General features: G+C 35.2%; 1 protein-coding gene across 3 annotated transcripts in view; it reads left to right on the top strand.

The window, feature by feature from the left end:
* The window catches only part of Plexa (plexin A), a 254,934-nt gene that overhangs the window by 228,625 nt on the left and 4,360 nt on the right, over positions 1-21,949 (top strand). For all 3 annotated transcript variants that reach the window (XM_083038986.1, XM_083038985.1, XM_083038984.1), the window contains 7 exons: positions 15,923-16,654; positions 17,851-17,976; positions 18,188-18,649; positions 18,877-20,555; positions 20,640-20,853; positions 20,930-21,113; positions 21,195-21,905. In XM_083038986.1, coding sequence (XP_082895112.1) covers positions 15,923-16,654; positions 17,851-17,976; positions 18,188-18,649; positions 18,877-20,555; positions 20,640-20,853; positions 20,930-21,113; positions 21,195-21,905 — 4,108 coding nt within the window. The remainder of the gene's footprint in view (positions 1-15,922; positions 16,655-17,850; positions 17,977-18,187; positions 18,650-18,876; positions 20,556-20,639; positions 20,854-20,929; positions 21,114-21,194; positions 21,906-21,949) is intronic.

Genomic DNA, 21,949 nt, shown 5'->3' with positions numbered 1-21,949 from the left:
AAAAATATATAAAGTCTGCTTTAAACGAACTTTATGCCTCTTTACGTAACAAAGAGTCGTTTCATGGCAGTTTGAGTTATGCACATTTAGTGGTAGCACGAGAGGGAAGTAGATTGGATATTATGCCATATATCAACGAAGTTTACTAATTATACCCTTGTGTATTCTAGGAAGCGCATTGTGATATTATACTTGATACTTGGTATAAAGAGCATAAGTCAAAATTCTACTACAAGACCTAAGATCTATAAGTCAAAACCATAGTAAATTCTAGCTATTAGGAAAAACAAAAAACCTTTAAATAGCTATTATAAGGATTATCTTTGAATATAGTGGTATATAGAGTTAATATTTTACGTTTATGATTATGATTTAAGGCTGCTGGAATTCATTAATTATTTGGCTTTTTGAGGCGAGTTAGAATAATCTAATTTAATCCTATATGAAATCAAATTAAATATAATTTAATCAAGGCACTAAAGATATGAGCTCAATTTTGCATATTAAATTAATATACTAAATTTATTTAAAATATTTAACACGATTAATTTTATTTTGCGCAAAAAATAAGTTTGTAATTTTTTAAATATTTAGTTTTTATTCCAGGAAATGTGATTTGAAACAAACATTTGTCATTGATGCTACATTATGTATGAATAGAAGCATATAAATTTATCTTTAAAATGTGTTTAAAAATATTTTTTTATTTTTAATTAATATATTTTCTTATTGGATTTGGCTATGATTTCAATACTTATGTTAAATATTTGTTTTATCCTATACATTATTTTTTTCAACATATTTATAAAAACTGAATTATCTCTAAAACATGCTTAAAGTTAAATTAAGCATGTTTTAGAGATGATTCAGATTTTATATAATTCAGTAGATATCATGACGCTAATTAACATCGCGTGTAGTCTAGCTTATGTTGTTTTAATCATCAACTTGTCATTATCCATTTCAGTTTTCATGCTAAATATTTTACAACTCATTACGTTCCAAGTTTGATTAATTAATTGGGCTTTTCCGTCCGTTTATTTGACATTTAAAAATCTGTAGAAATTAGGAATTTTAATGCATGGCGATAATTATCGCTAAGTGCTACACCTGATTAATATTTACAGTCTCATTTAAGACTATAATAATACTCTCGGTGTTAATTATTATTTAATCAATGTCCAATTGATTGTTTAATTTTTTTTGTGTTCCATTTTTTGGAAGTAGGTCCAGTTTGCCTTTTTATCACGTGTCTAAGAAAAATATGTGAACTCGCGTTTCATACGATTTCTATCTCGAACATTTCCAATACACTGTTTTAGCAATTAAGCAAAATATATCACTCGACTTCACTGTTAAATTTATGCGATTTCGTTTTCCTAGATTAACCAAACTTAATTAATTTTATTACATTTTTATCAAGTATAGCGTTTTATATTTGACACGAATATTTCACAAATGTAAATAAAACGGAAAACATGGAATCTATTAAGATCAATAGAAAGTGTTTACTCCACTTTTATTTTGATTATAAATTTTGAATACAAACAAGATTTTTAAATATTAATATTTCAGCTATTTTTACAACTGATTAAAACAGTTATTTTTAACATTTTTGAAAATATATTCATATATGTAAAGAGCTATTCATAGTCTCTCGTGTTTACGAAAAAGAAGAAAGAAAAAATCGTACACTATCGATTCAAAAAATTCGAGACTAATGGAGTGTCGTTGCACATTAACAATCGCTCGATAGGGCGCAAACGTGACTCTGTGTCTCTTTTTTTCTTTTTTTTTTAATTGTCGATAGCCCATTTTTTTAAATTAGTTTGGGCTGACTCGACAGCTCACATTTCGTGCAAACGCTTGACCAAAGTAACGAACTTTGGCATAATTGACGGCAAACGCGTGTGTAAAGCACGGTTTTAATCGTAAATCTTTGGACGCGCGCAATCAACATTGGTACTCCACCACCATACATGTATACAGCTTCATCGGTCCAGTAACTGGATCATTACTCTCCTCTCGTATTGTTGCACGCATTGTATATCTCTGCTCTCTTTTCGAATTGAAATCTTTTTAGTTTCAATTTTATTCGCAGCAAGATAAATACGAGTATTTTGAGTTGATAATAATATATTTTTAAAAACATTAAATATATATACATATGTGTATATGTATATATATTATATAGAGTAATTATTGATCAGTTTATTTTAATCCAAGTTTAAAATATTATACGTTTCAATGAGATATAAAAATATTAAACTGTGATATATGTGATAGGCTCACGGTTAAATTTTTTAATTAGATTTTATTTATGTTTTTATATTTAAATTATATTTATTATAAATACATATTTATATATTATATAACGCTTAAAAAATACTGCAAGTCATGATTAAATGTAAAAATATATTTAGAGAAATAAAACTCTCTCGTGAATTGATTTTGTTGCGACCTTTTGACCTTATGCACTCGAACCTGGATAAGATTTGATAAAATTAATAGAGTATTAAATGTAATAAATCTTTTGATCTTTAATATCAATACTGAATGTGAAACATCGCGGATTTCCGTCTCAAATAAATTGACAAGAGATATAAAATAAAATTATATTTTTGAATGAAAAGCTAGAAATACCGTGATAGTTTTAAACACAATTCCTTAGTTTATACTTGTTATAAGATAAAAAAGTTGTATCACTATAAAGTATTGTTAAAATAATATATGATATTTAATGGAATTTGAAACAACGAGAAGGCTAGCTTCCCGGTGGAACATTAATATGAGGAAAATAGGAAAGACGCAAAGGATATATGGCTTTATTATATAACAAAATTCAGCAGAAATGTGCATACCGTATATTGGAAAGTAGGTTACAGAGAGAGAGAGAAACGTGCTTTCTTTGCTTATTCCGGTCTTGAAACGTTAACGTGTCGCGTGATGTCACGTGCACAGCTAAAATATAGAAAAGCGAGATAGGAGACGGGCTTGCTTTTCCGTGTATATTAAATCATTTCGTATCGTCATAAGAAACAGTAAACTATGTCATTTTGTCTCTATCCTGCGTTGCTATATAGTTCCGTTATTAAAGGATAATACGCGACAGGACGAAAGAAGACGAAGGAAAAGAATATTGCAAGTGTGCTAGTCAATTATTTAAGAAAAAATTCGCGAAGAAAATTAAATTAACATTATTCTATTAATTTATTATCCTAGTCGAAAATAAAATTGCACGAAATTGCCGAAATCACAACAGAGCGGGACAAAAAGTCTTTACGAATCACGCTAGCAATCCTGCTCGCGTCGAAAGTAAAAACGAAATGACTGAATACGAGGTGCCCATGGTATATCCGTGAAAATACAGAATATGACTCATAAAAGAGCGAATGAGGAGGGCTAAAATATGAACTAGCTAAAGAGATGAAAGAGCGAAAGGCTAGACAAATATACCAAATGAAACATTGAGGTAGTAAATGATGAAGGAAAGAAAAATGAAAATGGTTAGAGAGACAAAATAGAAAAAAAGGGAAAAAAATGAGAAATTCGTTAAGTACTAAACAGAGAGAGACAAAGAGAAGGGAATGAAAATACCAACTGTTATCGCATACTACATTATATTATCCGAAAAATTATTCTTAAAAAAATCATTCTAAAAAATTCTTCGATACGAAACTTTTCTGATTACTGAAGTTGTAATTTTACAAGGATATACATATGATATAGACACATGTATTAACAACATACTTATTTGCAATTTAATGAAAAATAATTAATAGTTAAAATTAATTTAAAGAAGCATACATTGAAATGGCTACTTGGCAATATTGTATTAAGATGCATAACATTTGATGTCAATTATTCCACGAGGAAAAATCATTTCATTAATTTGGTGAGAAACCATTTTATTACATTTAAAAAAAAAATTACGTTGATAGACGGCACATTATATACACCATTCACGATCAAGAGACCAATAAAGCGCCGGTGCATTAGAGGTCCGAGCACAAAGAAAATATAGATAACCATAGCAGAGCGAATGTACGAGGGAGAGCAAAGTAAAGTATGTCCATAAATACGGCAGAAGTCGGAACGTGGTATGAGCTATAAAGAGGAAGTGAGACAATAAGCGGAGAAAGCAACCGAGGAATCGGACGGGCGAAATAAGGTGAAAAGGAAAAATCGCCGGCAAAGAAAATATACTCGAGAGAAACTCGAGAGGACGAGAGAAAGGAAAGCACGGAGGCTGTTATTAATGTTAGCCCTCGGATGGCGAGACCAAATCTGATCGCTTTAAAGTCAAAGAAAACTCATTTTATCTGCAAATTTTCAACATAATGCATTTATCAATTCGTAATAATTTCATGCAGCTTCTTCCCATTCAGCTTAAAACAAATGTTAATATAATTATTGTCACTCAATAAAGAGAAAAGAGAGAAGGGTTACTATAAAGCAGTATTTTTTTATATTATATATTCTTTTTTTATAAATAATAAATATTAAGAATATACTGTTTCTAGAGTTAAAAATAATATACTGTTTATGAAGTTCAAATAATTTACAGCTCTATCATTGTATATTACAAATACTATTTTCTTCTCAAGATATTCCAAGATTTCTTAAAGTAAATTGTTTATTTTTTTTCAAATGATTATAAGAGCATTTTCAAAAATCTACAGCTTGTAAAGACTCACAATATTTAAAGGAAAGGATTAAAATTCATTAAACTTTAACCCTCTTATATAACTTTCGAAGCTGTATAGACATCTTACGATAGTTGCCATCATTTCACCATAACAATTTGAGCGACACATGGCTGTTAGTAGCGCTAAATTATTTTTCGTGTACGATATAAAAAAACTTAGCGGCGCTCATCTCGGAACGACAGGGCGGGGAGACAGGGGGGTGAAGATAATTATAAAATAAATCTCTAGAGGAAAAACGGAATGAAGTGTGTTAATAAATTGGGTGGAAGCTAGTAGATGGTAGTAGCAGCCATAAAGATGAAGCGGAGAAAAGCTATGAGGCGAGACGGTAGGTAGAGGGAGGACTGTACGAAGGCGAAAGATGACGAAGAAGAAGAAAGAGAGTAATAGAGAGGAGGAGGGAATATACTGTACCGGAGAGAAGAGCTTCGGAGAAGACGAGCCATTGTTTCTCCATGCCAGACCTGTTTCGAGACTAATGAATTGCATTATAGGAAATCCGGAATATAAATTAGATTCTGCTATTACGTCGTCCAATAGGTAATTGCTGGCTTTATGCGCCACCCTTCCCACCCGATCCATCAATGCAGGAATGTATTATAAACACGACAAACTAACCTGCCGACGTTTTATATTGCTAACTTTACGATGCAGTAATATATTTTCGCTATTATCGAAGAAATTTCATCGATGATAATAATGAAATTTTTTTTTTACTTTACGACTATGCGGAACACGATAAAAGCTCGATGATTAGTATTTACATAATAGTTGTATTTACATGTCCATACCTATTGTTCATATTAGCATGAGAGTAAGTTTAAATTTATATACATATATCATATTGCACAATCATCGTAATAGTATATATTCTTTATTATATACATCGTATGTAATAAATATTCTTTATTTTTGAAAATAATTAATTTTCTTAACTCTTATTTGTTATCATTGATTCTCGATAGAGATAATTATTATATTCTGAAAGATAATAATGTCGATACTATAATGAAACTTATTCTAAATAATATAATAAATAAATGAAAATGCTTTTATCGAATATTTAATGAAGAAATATTATTAACGAGTGCATGAATTAAAATTGATGCATTTAAATGAAATGTAATAACAGATAATCTTATTCTCCACTTTCGATATAAAAATTTTTAATTTAACAGAATTATAACTGGACGATTACTTTTTCATCGAAATACAAAATAAAATATTGAAGAGTTTAAAAACGCGACACTTAAATCCTTTAAATAAACTGTTACCAAATTAATCAAATCAAATTAATCAAATCTACAGACGAGAAGAAACGCAGCGAAATCGTAACATCTTGTATATAGATGTTGTACATACACGTATTTAACAGAGCATGATGAAACATTAATTCGACGATTTCTCACAATAGTTTCGACATTTTCCCAATAGAGAGGCCCAAACTTTCCCTTTAGAAAGCTATTTTTTTTAGATCGCCGTGCACAAGGAACTTGAGGATGACGGCGAAGCGCGAATATGAGTTTGCAACCACGCGTTGATCACACACGCTTACCGGCAAAACGTTTATTTAGCGATCATTCGAGCACGGCTCGTTGAAAAACCATTTGCATTGCGTACCTCTCTGACGCCGGCTTATGAGATATTCGCCGACCAGGCTTTTTCGCGACACGATTTTTGCGAGACCATCGTATGGTCGTTAGCGCTCGACGACGGGATCGAAGGCTCCCTGAAATGCGTTAGCCGCGCAAAGTATGATTTATAGGAAAAATCCGATTAGCTCCACTCTCGGGGCTCCGGTACAGCCCTTTTCATCGCGTAGCCACCCCTCTTCTTTCATCGTTTCCCCCGCGACTTGCCTTTACTTCTTTCTCGTCTCCGCCTCGCGCAGATTCTAAAGCGAATTTACGCATGGTTCATCTATATGATCATCTCGGATGAATGATTCGTTCTGTCCTCAATGAAAATTTCATCACGCCGTTCTTGTCGCGGATTTATATCCAGAGTTTCCAATGTTATATTATGGATATATAAAATGTATTATGAATATATAAAAAAATTCTCTCACGCAAAAACCAAGTCGCAAAGCCAAAGATACATGGGGTACACCGTGTATAAAAATGACGTTCTAGCACACAATGCGAGCGAATCGATTGATCCGCTCTCGAGAAGATGTCGACTGTATTAATTTCGCTCACCCCTGCGGCTTTATCGGGAATGAAATCTCACCAGTTTCCCCTTCCTCATCGGTCCGCTGCTTCCTCCCGGTACCTCGTTCCGAAATTGTCGTGCCGCTTAATTAGAGTTTGCGAGATGAGACTTTTTTCCCCCGTGTTTCAATAGCGATTCCATTCGGACGATTCGATGGCAATTAATCTCGGACGTTGTCCAGGAACGGGCGAAAGCGCAGGTAAATAGTGGAGAATCCTTTATCCGCGGGAAAAACCCGATGAAAAGTTCGCAGCGTTATTTCGGATTCTTGCCGTTTTATCCCTCTCCTGCCCCTGTCCCTCGCAAGTTCCACGTTTTTACCCCGAAAAACAACGACAGATTCGAATAATGAAAAATTGTTGCGTCGACTATATAGAGCCCCCGTAATATAAATTGTGGCATACAATCGCATTATGTCACCTCGCTTGTTTTATACTCTGGTAGATGAGGAGAGAACGGGATGAAAGGAAGGAGAGAACGCGGGGAATATAAGGGGTTGAAACGCATTATGTGCGCGCTTTTACCGACGTCGTCGTCGGCGACCTGGTTATTACATACTGCAAGTTCATTTATCAAATCGTGGGATAGTGAGTTCTTGCGCTTCCAGCGCGGAGGTCGACTAAAAACGCGATACGTACGTCGCTCATAAATGTGTGTACTGCCGGCCATCGCTTCTTATCGGCGACGATTATCGCGGGAAATGATGATTCGCGCGTGCGGCATTTTAATGACAACCTCGGATGAATCTCTCTCTCTCTCTCTTTCTCTCTCCTCACGGACTCCTGTTAATTTCAATTTAATGGATTTCTCGGATTCACGACTATTTTTTTGTCGCGTCGTTATCGCGAGGTATACAATTTGGTATACACTTTCGACGCCTGACCTTTCCAATGCCCATCAGCATTAGCACTTCTGCTATTATATATGTGTTACATATAGAGAGTCTCGAGGACAATTTACAGGTAACAGCGAAAAGCAATAAACGATTTAAAATAATCAATAGATATATCGCCAAACATAATGTGCTAGATATACTGTGCATAGATATACTGTCACACATATGTGGCAGCATGATGTACAAAATTGTCATCTTGTAATGTATTTTAAATATGTAATACAATATCACTTTTGTCGTTCTTAAATTTTCTATTTGCAATTTTTCTCGATGTCTCTTTATCTAAATTAATCATTCAAAATAATTGTTCAACATTGCAAATTAAAAGAGTAAAATATTTTCTGCTATTGATTCCCTAGGCTTAGGGTACACTGTTTAATTCTCGTGAAGATACGATGCTAATTTATCGCCAACGCCGCGGAAGATTCCCAATTTCATCCGTTTCTGTCAAATCACTATTTCAGCTTGACATGTCGCAAATACCGAACTATAATTTAACAACAAATGAATAATGCAGCTGCATTATACTTGCACGTGGCAGAATCTCATTTTGCTGCATCGCATAGCTGCAATGACAATTTGGAATACGGATTTTTCAGATCGATAATTTGCTTTTAAATCTGAATCAATAATTCATATTTTTATAAACGTTTTGAACTTTGAAATTTGTGTGATTTAGCTAACAGAGATTTATTTCACGGCGATAAATAAATAACTTTATAATTTTTAATAAGTTGAAAACCATGTCAACTCTATTTTTCATTTTTTATTTGTTTTTCTAATATTAAAAGAAAATGACACTATACAAAATGATTAGAATATTAATAAAGTGCACGATAAAGGGAAGAGCTTAGAAAATCTATTAATTTTACATAAATCACGTTCAAAATTTTAAATAAGTGAAAATATAATTCTGATTTACTTAAAATCAATAAAATTGTTTTACAAATATTTATATTATAACGTCAAATTAAAATAGATAGAAAATAAAAGAAGGGGGAGAGAGTAAATTCTCATTAATATTAGATAATATGAGAGATAATAAAAAAGAGTCATAAATGATTAATACAGTAATTTGATAAAAGATTCCTAGACGAATCCATTATTATAGGACGTATTACATAAGCTGTTATTGATCCAGAATTATAATTAGAGCTAATTTTCATCGATCTCTCTACACTCAGCTTTTGCTATATACGAATGCGCATGCATTCGATTCCCTGGATAAAATCGATGGATAAAGCTTATAAAATAAGATTCTCTAGAAATCTCTCAGCGGCAGAATACATTTGTGCCTTTGTTGAACGACTCTTAGAGACATTGTCCTCCCTTCATCGCATAGTGGCGATGGAAATCCCTTTCTTCCCACTGATGCATCCGCGAGAGAAAATCTCAGCGATAGTGCGGCGAACCGCGTCGAAAGATGCATTTAAACATTCGGGGAAAGATGCCGTACGGCAATCGAGGGTACGTGCAACCAGGCTAGGGAGATAGGAAGGGAAGGGATACATACGTAATGCATAATCACTGCATCGAAATGCATCGCGACAGCGAGAGTACTTACCGGATTTAATCGCGTCGTGCTCTGCATCGGTCCTGTCGCTGCTCCCCGAGACATCCTGATAGACTGCAAGAACGTGCTTCAAATCGAATTCCCGTTATGATCGTCCTTAAATCCCTTTCACATCGTCGCCTCTACGAAAGAAGAATTTTCTATCAGACTTCAATTGGTCGCTCGAGGTCGGTTGAAGCGATCGATATATATATATATTATATATACATATATACAATATTGTATGTATATATCTATATATACGTATCTTCCTTTATATATTTATATATTGTATAATACTTGAAAAAAATTAATTTATTTAAATTATACAAAATATCTAAAATTTTCGTATATTTTCGAAAAATTACTATTTGACTTGTATTTCTATGTGAATTAGATATATGTCATTTTTAGTGCTTTAATTTGAAATACCGAAAATTGGAGAAACTATCAAATTCTCTCGTTCTCGTTAATTAACACAAGAAATTATTTATCAAACATTTGATAAATCTACCTTCTCAGATGTTGTTTGCGAATCTCATAATTTAATACTTGATTATTCCGATCGGTTGACAGTTGTTGCTATTTATACGAGCATTAACGAGGACGAAGAGTCACATTTTATTAATCGCATATGCTATGCAACTTAAGGTGTCGATTTCGCTTGTGGCATTAATGCGCGAGCACTTTACGTAGGACGCTCGAACACGCTTCGGTTCGAAATCGATTCAGGAATGTCGACGTTCGATTCGATTTTTTTATCAACGGCATTGCCCACGCAATTGCAAACGTAAATAGACGCATATGCAATAGCACATGCCAGAAAAGCAAGAATGCAATCGACCCGTTAATTAAGATGTCCGACTACTACTATACCTTTCGCGATTATTATTTTTCTCCGCGGCTAAACGTCATCGATTGAATGTCAAGACGCGAGGTGAGATGGGTGATACCTCATCCTCCGCCGTGCGCTTAATCTCTTTCTTGTCTTTTTAGTGTTGCCCTTTATTTTCTTCTATATACGCTATTTCTCTTTTACATATTCGCACCTGCGCTTGCCTTGTCGCTCTAAAACGTTTTACTTCGGTGTATTACGTGAAATAATTGACAAACCATCCGCAAAATTCCTTGTTTTGATAAAAGCTCACTTTAACAGTTATTACTTATTTTTAGAGAGGTGCGAAATAAAACGCTAATTAAGTAATACTTCAATCAAGTAACATTCACTATTTTCTGCTAATATCTCCGTTTTATGTAGCAAGATACTTTAACGATTTAGCCCTCCTCCGCAAATTTATGTATGCAAGTACAAGAGGAATTAATAGCATATTTGCACGGAATTGAGATAATTGGATATTTGCTTTTCTCGCATAATCTTAATTATACGGAATTCTACGAAAATTTCAATGTAGCAGTTATTTATTCATTGCCTATATTGCATATTCATGCAAATCAATATATTATATTTTTATAAACATTTTTTGTGTTTATTTAATTGGTCGCGTTTTTCTTTTGACTTATTCATTTACTCTTAAAAATTAATTTTTATTCTTGTTTTTAAATCGATGTTTTTTTTTTACATTCAATATTCTATTGTGCTTGCACTCGTCTGCACAAAACTTTCATAAACCTTTTGCCTGCACCCTGTCTCCTTCTTCGTCATTACCTGATACCCCCTTTGCGTTTGCGCCTGCCTCACGGTACTCCTTCTTCCATTAAGAAATAATTTCTATCTGCCTTGGTTCCTCCTCCCTTCCATCTTAACCCTCCTACCGGCTCATTCTCGACCTCGCCGACCTTGCCTTTATCCCCGCGCGTTTATTAAAGCCTCTTTGTGCGTCGACTTTGCTTGGGGATTTGCCGAGGCCGAATGACGCGTGAATAACTTGCGTTACCGTATATACCGATGCGAACGAAATCACGCTAAAAAGCCCAGCCGCAGATACACGGACGAACCTTAGAATTAACCATCACTAACACTCGGTAGTCTTATAATTATTGTTATTATTTCTTTCCGTCCGTTCCCCGTCTAGACGCAAGGATTGTAACATAGTTACCGCGCCGTGATTGCCTGTCTTAAGTAACGACTCATTATCCAGCCAGAGGTCGAATGCTGATCGGTACAGGGTGGACAGCCCTTGGCCCCCTGTCTAGAATTCTTCTTAGAACTCCGCCACATCCTTCACTCTTCCCGATATCTCGCAAAGTTGCATCGATTAACGATGCAACAGTTATTCAAGAAAAAGAGAACGTGAGATGTACCATCTATAAAGTTGGCAAATCTTCCGAAGGATACTAAGCGTTATATAAAGTGTTTCTCAAACGTTTGTTTTGTTACAATAAAATCTCCAAAAATTTATCATTTATAGGCTGATTTAATTCCTGATATATTTATGCTTACAGTGATGAGGTTGTCGACGCGATGAATCATAATCCATTCTTCCATTTTCATTAAAGAGCATTAATTATTGTTTTAATGAGCATTGTAAAATAAACGAGGAGATGTTTACGAAATTGCAGCAAATTACATGTCGGTTGGCTCAATTCGTGCCGTTTATACGTACGACGCGACTTAATTAATATTTGTTAATTAAATCGGAATAGTGACTGTACGTTACGCGTTTGCCACGAACTTCGCTTCACTCTCTCAATTCAATTTGTTGTAAATTACATACAAATGCTTAACTATTCCATCTCTACCTCGGCAGAATGGCTTGTTTCCAGTAATATGTTTGTCTTTTATCATATTACATTACATTACATTATCATTAACAAACTACGATTCTCGAATTATTAATGTACGGTGTATGGAATTAATATCTGTGCAATCCAGAATTGAAGAATTTCTGAGATCAAATATTAAATTACGAGAAATCTTCTACGAGCGCTTGATGAAGAAGGAAGAATTTGAACGAAAAGTTTTATTGATTTATGGAATCAAAAATTCTCTTAATTAAAGCTGGGAAAAATTTGCCGACTTAAAAAATAAACTTACTTACAAAATTAAGAAAATACGATTGGTACATAATAGCGTGACAATCGTTTTAAGGAATCTTGAGGATGATAATAACTAGCAGCAAATGTCTTTCATTCTCGAATAACTTCGGGTCCAGCGAAACTAAACGTCACCGCGATCCACGTCGTGCTTCGCTGCGATGATCACTGTTATTACTATTCGAGAGAATGATCTTTTTATTAGGCCCGCAAACGATTTCAGTCCCGGAATCCTCGTCCGTTGTCATCATTTCACTGTCAATTGAAAGCCCGACTTCGTCTCGAGCTGGGATTTAATTTGCGACCCTTTAACCACGCGACCGCGAATGAGACTCGCGGTGAGGTCTGAGAAAATGAATGCTGCACAAGTGCACCTGGCAGAGATGATTGTGAGCCGTGCTCGTCCGTGGAAAAGATGCGACGCGCGCAGAACTTTAACTTCACGTTAAAATAATAGCGTGCAAATTGCAGCAGCTACGCTGTTACTTTCGGTGACTGCAATTTTATACCTAGACATCCGGGCGACCACATGCACCAGCCGGCATTGGAGTTACAAAAACTCGTCCGCGACAGTAGACAGGGTAACCATCTGGGAAATTTGTTGGGACGAATCCGCGCGACGACGTAAATATTCATGTTACTTTCGTAATACGGGAATAAACTAGCGCGGGTCGTTGTAAAATTCACTCCTCTCTCACGGATGTGCGTTACCGCGTCGAATTATTATACTCGTCATTACTATTAAAATCGGGGATATATCGCGGGAGTAAATGGAACTGCGTATCAAATATTTTTGGGAATAAATATTCCACTTTTTCGTGACAGTAGAAACGGAATACGCAATGAATGGTTATCGCCGAACTAATATCGATAATTAATATCCAATAAATATTTAAACGGAAGTAATATTTATTCCGCGCTAACCGAGCTAGCAGTTGTTCATTATTCTGTCGTGAATATTTAATTCTTCATCCCGCTCGTGTCATCCTCGTTTCGTTATATAATGCGAGAGCATAACTCCGACATTACGATAAATATATTATACAAGTCTGTTAACTGTGTGTAATCTACATCAATGACTGTCTCTCTAATTTTGCGCAAATCCGACGATTACGATACATTTCTGATTTTTTAATGATCTTCTTCTCTCTTCTCTGTTCTCTATCGACAATTGAAGCATTTTCGATAATTTATCAAGTCAGATGTATTACATTATGCAAGTAACCGCGTGTCAAGTTTGGTATGCCAATTATTTCCAATTCAAAATTAAATGTTATTAATTAAAAATAATTATACTTTGATAAACAGTCAAATATTTTCTGATGTAATGCATTATACTTTATCTCTACTCCATAAGCTATATCGAAATGAAAATTAGCAAATTAACGCTTTAATTATATATGTCAAAAAATATTAATGAAGCGTTAATTTGCTAATTAAATTTTTAAATGTGTTATAAAAATTAAAATAATGTTTTAAAAAAGCAATATGTTTAAATAATATGTTACAATACTTCAAACTTGATTAATATTTTTGACAGTTATTCGCTGATTTCTGTCAAAAAATATTAATAAAGCGAAAATTTGATAATTAAATTTTGAAATAATATGTTATAAAAATTAAAATAATAATATGTTTTAAATAATATCATATAATACTTAAAATTTGTGTTATTTTTAAAAGATATCAGCTGATTTCTGTCAAAAAATATTATAATCGTAGAAAAGGTATTATAACATATTATTTGCAACATATTTCTATTTCAATTTTTATAACATATAATTATTTTAAAATTTACTTAGCAAATTTTTACTTTATTATTAATTTTTTGACAAATATCAACTGTTTAAAGCGTCAATTTGCTAATTAATTTTTAAAATAATAATATATAAAAATTAAAATAATTTAAATTTATTAAAAAATTAAAATACATTATCTTTAATTAAAATAATGTTTTACATAATATAATAGAATTTTTGGCTCGCCTAAAATATTAAAAATCGATACTTTGTTGCCGCGGACTCTATACTGCGTATACATAAATTATGTATATTAAATAAAAGAATTTGTAGGCTCGTATCTGTTTGGTATAAAAATAATGTTTTTACAATATATTATCGAAATGTACAAACGATGAATTTTTGGCTGTTCTAAATATAGTAATATACGTAATTTCCGCGAGGAAATAGTGTCGATTTTGAATATTTTAAAACGAGCCAAAAATTCATTTTGTTTGTATTTCGATAATACATTGTTTGCAGAATATTTTGGTATCATGCAGACACCAGCCTACAAATTCTTTTATTTAATACACATAATATAAGAATGCGCCGCATAAGCAGAATTTTCGAGCAAAATTTTAATAAAAAACAACACGTAGATATAATAATAAATGCGATATATAATTCACACATATATAAATCTATATGTAAACTCGCCTCTAAATGTACAAGCACTGAGAGGCTCTAATGACTCGATTATCTTTATCGAAAATTATTCGATTTTTGTCACTTGAAATTTCGGTCTAATATACAATGAAATTATGAAATAATCTCACAATTTATTCAGAAGACGATACTATTGCGAATAATTGCGTTAATTTGGTTCGATTATCTCTTTGTCGGCTTACCTGAATGGATTATTATCGGAGCTCGAAGTTTCTGCGTCTTTACGCCATGGCGGTCCCGCGCGAAAAAGGAACATGAAGTTGCCGCAAAAGCGCGCATAGCATGTTCGACCAATCAGAATAAAGACGCCAAAACTTCCTGCATTCTGATTGGTTAAACAAATGAAGTATTTGTAGCGTTAAGTGGAATCGATTCTTATGTGCGATTTTTAAAACTTTAATGAAAACGGCATTAACATATTATTATTTTAATTTTTATAACATATTGTTTTAAAATTTAATTAGCAAATTTTCGCATTATTAATATTTTTTGACAGAAATCAGCTGATTAAAGCGTTAATTTGCTAATTAATTTTTAAAATAATATGTTATAATATTTTTGACAGTTATCAGCTGATTTCTATCAAAAAATATTAATCAAGAATAAAGTATTATAACATATTATTTACAACATATTACTATTTTAATTATATTACTATTAAATAAATTACTATTTTTACCATATTATTATTTTAAAATTTAATTATCAAATTAATGCTTTAATCAGCTGATTTCTGTGAAAAAATATTAATCAAGTTTATATAAACTTTATTTTTTTTTTTAATATTCTTTTTAACAAAAAATAGAAGAATGGCGCGCGCGTAGCGCGCGATTGTGTTGTTCTAGTATAATTAAATTATACATGACAGAAAATTATATACGTTCAAAGTTCTAGTATTTTCTAAGAGAAATTCTCTTTCCATTAATTCAACAAATCCCATTTAATTTCTATTTAATTATTGATATAGCAATTTCTTGCTATATATTATCGAAAATACTGCAATTACTTCTCTTGTAATTTCCCGTAAATTTCCATCTACCTTTCTACAATAATTTGATCGAAATTGACTACATCAACCAATCTATACAAAAAGACATACATACTCTTGTTTCAGGTGGTGGTAGAGAGTTCGACGCTGGCATTGGAATACGGCGATCTCGAGATCGATCCCGGTTCTCCGGTGAACCCGGATCTGTTGTTCGACTCGCAGTTGATGCACCTCTATGTGTTGACGGAGAAGAAGGTCTCGAAGGTCAAGGTCCAGGAATGCTCAGTCTACAAGACCTGCTGGGATTGCTTGGGCGCTAAGGATCCATATTGCGGATGGTGCTCGTTGGAGAACAAGTGCAATCTGCGTAGCGATTGTCAGGATGCGGCCAAGGATCCGCTCTACTGGATCTCTTACAAAAGCGGTAGATGTACGACGATCACCACCGTTACGCCGGACCAGCTGCAACGCACCACCGCCAGGACCCTCGAGCTCGTCATCGAGAATCTGCCGACTCTCTCCGGGCAGTTCCTGTGCGCGTTCTCCGCCCTCGACAAGACCCTGATCACAAATGCCTCGCGAAAGTCCTACGGCGTAAATTGCACCACACCAAGGACGGATCTGCTACCGTCGATACCGCCGGGTCGACATCACTTCACCGCCAAGTTGTCCGTTAGAATGACAAACGGGCCTGATTTGGTGGCGACAAACTTCACCTTCTTCGACTGCAATACGTACAGCTCGTGTACGCAATGCGTGTCATCGAGCTTTCCTTGCGACTGGTGCGTCGACGGGCATCGATGCACGCACGACACGGCGGAAAATTGTCGGAACGACATCCTCGTCACGGGAGTTAGTGTAAGTATTAATTATATAAAGTTATATACAAAAAATGTATTGCTTCAATTTATATAATACATTTTTTTATTTCATTTTACTTAAATTCTACTTTTTTCTACAAAAAATGATAATACTTGAAAATTGCGGCAAATGAGAATAAAAATTATGTATATTACAAAATTTAATTCTTTTAATACATATGCATTAACACATACTTTTTCATCATTTGGCGTAATTTTTTGATATTATTTTTGTTAAAAAGTTAATTAAAAAAAAGCAATATAATATTAAAGCAACACTTTTTTTGTACAATACATTTTTAAACAGATAAAAAATATACATTAAAATAATATTTCTCTATACAATCACTTTTTAACAGGCACGTGAACCTCTAGCGCCTTTTTTTACGTAATTTTTTAAAATTGCTTAACAATTATATTATCTTTTTTTAGTACACATAAGAATTATCACACACATATACACATTTATCATAATTGAAAAACGTTTAATATTAAAACTTGTATGTCTTTAAAATTGCAATAATTGATATATCTATATCTGATGCCTATATAATTAGCATATTAATAAGGAGTATATCATATTGAAAAATATTTACATTCCTTAATTATATGAAGAAGTATGATAACTATGTTATGCATATCAAATGTTTATTTTGAAAGTAGTGTTCAATTTTGAAAATCCTGCTAAAATCGATATAATCCGTTTATACCCACATTTCACTAAAACTCATTAACGTTTCGAAATTAGATTTACACCATTTTCAAGATAAGCGATTCATATGTGCTGCAAACTCACAACATCTAGTTTCGAAACAAAATTACAAGTCTGTTGTTGTATTACATATGCATCCATTAATTTCATTTTGACATCAACTCGATTCGTTTTGGAGTTAAAACGTTGCGTTCACTCCATGAATATTAATGCGCTATTATCAATTAGCTTATAATTTTTGATGAAAATTCGATGCTGAGAACCTCTCTCTATGATTTGCATCGCATAATGTTTGAAATAATCAAGTGGAATAAAATCGAATAAAGATACAGTATGATAATTAAATTGAATGAAAGAGAGAAATGATACAAAAGTGTGATACATATAATATTATGCAAAAATTTTAAAAGTCGTTTTAGCAGTATAAATTAACTTCAGTAAAGTTTAATTTGCAATCTTAATCTCTCACGCATATCTTACAGAGAATGGGACCAAGCTATAGAAGTGGACCAGGTTTTTGTCCTACTATAAATGCCACTGAATCTCAAGAGATCCTCGTGTCTTCCGGTATCAAGAAAGCGATACGAGTTAAAGTGCATATCATTGGGGTATGTCAAAAAATGCCATATTATATATATATTAATCTTTAAATTTTTTCTCTTCTGATCGATGTAATTTTTTTCATTCTTTTCAAAAAATTCTTTTTAATGTTTATATTTTTTTATACGATCTAAATAAATAATAATTAAATTAATTAGTAATAATTTTTCATGATCTGAACTCGAGTGTGTGTATTTTTAACGAAAACGTCCTTTTCAGCAATTCATCATACAAACACGCTTCGTGTGTCAATTTAACATCGAGGGCCGGGTGACGAGTGTCAACGCGCGTCTGTTGGCCGACACGATCTATTGCGAGGAAACGGAGTTCTCTTATACGTCTCGTGCGCCGAACATTACGGTGCCTTTCGCCGTGATCTGGGGCGGCTCCAAACCCTTGGATAATCCGGACAATATACATCTTGTGATATACCGATGCCGCGACATGGCGGACAACTGCGGCATGTGTTTGGCCCTGCCAACGAAGTACGGCTGCGGCTGGTGCCAAAGCTCAGATAGATGCGAGGTGAAGGACCAATGCGACCGCGGTTCTGGTATGTGGCTCAACAGCAACCAGACCTGCCCAAATCCGGAAATAAAATCGTTTGAACCGATGATGGGCCCCTGGGAGGGCAACACGAATGTGACAATACGCGGCATCAATCTAGGCAAGACTTTCAAGGTAAGAATTTGTCGTTTGCGATTTATTATGATGACTTAAAAAAATGCTACAAAATGAAGATAAAAAAAATATATATATACATATCTTTCTCTCTCGAGATTTTAAATTATAAAATTAAATATTGATCTACATTTTCATATTTAATTTTGTATGTTAAACTTTTGTCATTAATTGATATAGTAAACATAAATGTGTGTTAACCAATAATGTTTAATCGTTTCATACAGGACATAGTCGGTGGCGTCACTGTGGCCGGCATGCGATGTCTACCTTATGAGGAGCTCTACATCCGAACAAAGCAAATCGTCTGCCGAGTAGATGGACCTGGCATGCAGGAAGGCAAGAGCGGACCTGTCATCGTCAAGATCGAAGATTTTCGCGGCGAGTCCGACTACAACTTCGAGTTTGTGGATCCAAAGATTATCTCGATATCACCCAAGTATGGACCATTGAGCGGCGGTACTACTATCAAGATCACTGGAAACTACATGAATGCTGGCAGCACCATCCACGCTGACATCGATGAGCTGCCGTGTTCCATAATAAGCGCCGAACCTAATGAAGCTCTTTGTATGACGAGTCCAAGCAATTGGAAGAGAAGCGGCATGCTCAAAATGTCCTTCGACGGTGGCAAGCGTTTATATGATGGCTTCTTCGAATACGTCGACGATCCGACGATCGAGAGCGTGGAAAGCGGTGTGGCCGGTCAGATGAAGGTTCCAAAAGGGATTCCAGCGGGTGGAATAAAGATTTCGGTAACCGGAAAGAATCTCGGCTACATACAAAGTCCGCAAATGTATGTCTATTACGATGAGAAGATGTTTGTGTCGCAATGCGAGGTGCACAGTCAGGAGAGTATGATGTGCAAGTCACCGACTATCGAGGTGCCCGAACACGTGGGACTGGATGCCGAGCGTCCGCTGTCTCTCGAGTATGGTTTCCGTATGGACAACGTCACCGGCGTACAAAACCTCTCGCAACACGGCTTCAATCATTTCCTTTTGTATCCAAATCCTATCTACGAGGTCTTTGACGAGGAAGTTAAATATTACAAGAGTGACTACTTGACAATTAATGGTCAGCACCTTGATCGCGCCTGCCAAGAGTCCGACGTAGTCGTGCAGATTGGTAATGCCTTCTGCAATGTCACATCCTTGTCGCGGCAACAGCTCACCTGTCGGCCGCCCGTGACGCAGCCGCCAGCTATCGACGCTCAGGGTCTGCCCAATAAACAAGAACTGCCGGAAGTGGTGTTGATAGTGGGCGGTACGCTTCGTTACAATATCGGCAAACTCAGCTACGCACTGCCAGCTGGACTCAATGGACCATTATCGAAACCCGCGCTCATCGGTGTGATTGCTGCGATCGTAATCTTAGTAGTCGTATTTATAGCATTCCTTATCGCTTATCGAAGAAAATCCACGGAGAGCAATCGAGTATTGAAGAATATGCAGGAACAGATGGATATTCTGGAGCTACGAGTCGCCGCCGAGTGTAAGGAGGCCTTTGCCGAGCTACAGACGGAAATGACGGATCTCACGGGAGATTTAACGAGCGGTGGCATACCCTTCCTCGATTATCGCACTTACGCGATGATGATACTGTTCCCCAGCGACGACAACAGTCCGGTGCTGCAGTGGGATAGACCGGAATTGGTGCGAAAGGAGAAGGGGCTACGTCTGTTCGGTCAATTAATAATGAACAAAACTTTTTTACTATTGTTCGTACGAACTCTCGAGAGCAATCGTTATTTTTCGATGAGAGATCGAGTTAATGTGGCCAGCTTAATTATGGTTACGCTTCAAAGCAAAATGGAATATTGCACAGACATCCTGAAAACTCTGCTGGCGGATCTTATCGAGAAGTGCACAGAAGGCAAGAGCCATCCAAAATTATTCCTGAGACGGTAAGTATATGATGTACTTTCAATTGTTAACTGCTTTATGTTGCATCAAGAATATATTTTAAATTGCTTGTTTATTTCTTTTAGAACTGAGAGTGTCGCTGAGAAAATGTTATCTGCTTGGTTCACGTTTCTCTTATACAAGTTTATGAGAGAATGCGCCGGTGAACCATTGTATGTGCTATTTCGTGCTGTAAAACAGCAAGTCGATAAGGGTCCTGTAGATGCGATTACGTCAGAAGCACGATATTCTTTGTCCGAAGAAAAGTTGATCCGACAATCTATTGATTTCAAGCCAATGGTAAAGAAGCGTCAGTGTTTCAGTGAGAAAAATAAATTGATGCTTTGTAATAATAACATTTCCTTTAAAATTTCAGACCGTCTACGTTTCGATATCCCAACAAACCGTGTTCGTCGGGGGAATGGATCCTAATACAGAAAACGTGCCGGTCAAAGTCCTTGATTGCGATACAATATCTCAGGTGAAGGAAAAAGCGTTGGATACAATCTATCGAGCGACTCCTTACAGCCAAAGACCTCGAAAAGAAGATCTTGATCTCGGTAAGCGACTCGCGCGCTTGAATATCTTAGAAAATGCTTTTACGTAAAATCAATTTTCTCACATTGTTTGAAATATTGCAGAGTGGCGAACTGGAGCGTCCGGTAGATTAATTCTCTACGACGAAGATTCAACAACGAAGACAGAGGGCGAGTGGAAGAAGAGGAATACTTTGAATCACTACAGGGTACCAGACGGAGCGTCACTTAACTTAGTCTCCAAACAATCATCTATATATAATCTCTCGATTCTATCGGAAAAGACCGACAAGTCGCACAAGTACGAAACCTTGAATCTTAGCAAATTCAGTTCGGCCAGTCCCCCGCTTTCCCGCGCTACTTCGCCGCTCAATCAGAATCACGAGGGCGGTATGAAAGTTTGGCATCTTGTTAAACATCACGATTCTGATGCACGGAAAGAGGGAGATCGTGGCAACAAAATGGTTTCGGAAATCTATTTGACGAGGTTACTGGCAACAAAGGGTACACTTCAGAAATTCGTCGACGATCTATTCGAGACCATATTCAGCACTGCCCATCGAGGCTCGGCGCTTCCACTCGCCATCAAATACATGTTCGACTTCATGGACGACCAAGCTCTCCAACATGGCATATCCGACCCCGAAGTGGTACACACGTGGAAAAGCAATTCCCTTCCTCTGAGGTTTTGGGTTAATCTCATCAAAAATCCGAACTTTATTTTCGATATACACAAGTCCAATATCGTGGACTCGTGTTTATCCGTCGTGGCGCAGACATTCATGGACAGCTGCTCAACGTCGGACCATAGATTAGGTACGCATCTATTATTGATTTTTGACCGCATCGATTAAAAATTC

Source organism: Prenolepis imparis, unplaced genomic scaffold, assembly GCF_030444845.1.
Source record: "Prenolepis imparis isolate NDT839.2.m4 unplaced genomic scaffold, iyPreImpa1.0 SCAF_5, whole genome shotgun sequence".
Classification (NCBI taxonomy): Eukaryota; Metazoa; Arthropoda; class Insecta; order Hymenoptera; family Formicidae; genus Prenolepis; species Prenolepis imparis.
This window is presented reverse-complemented; position numbering and strand designations above follow the sequence as displayed.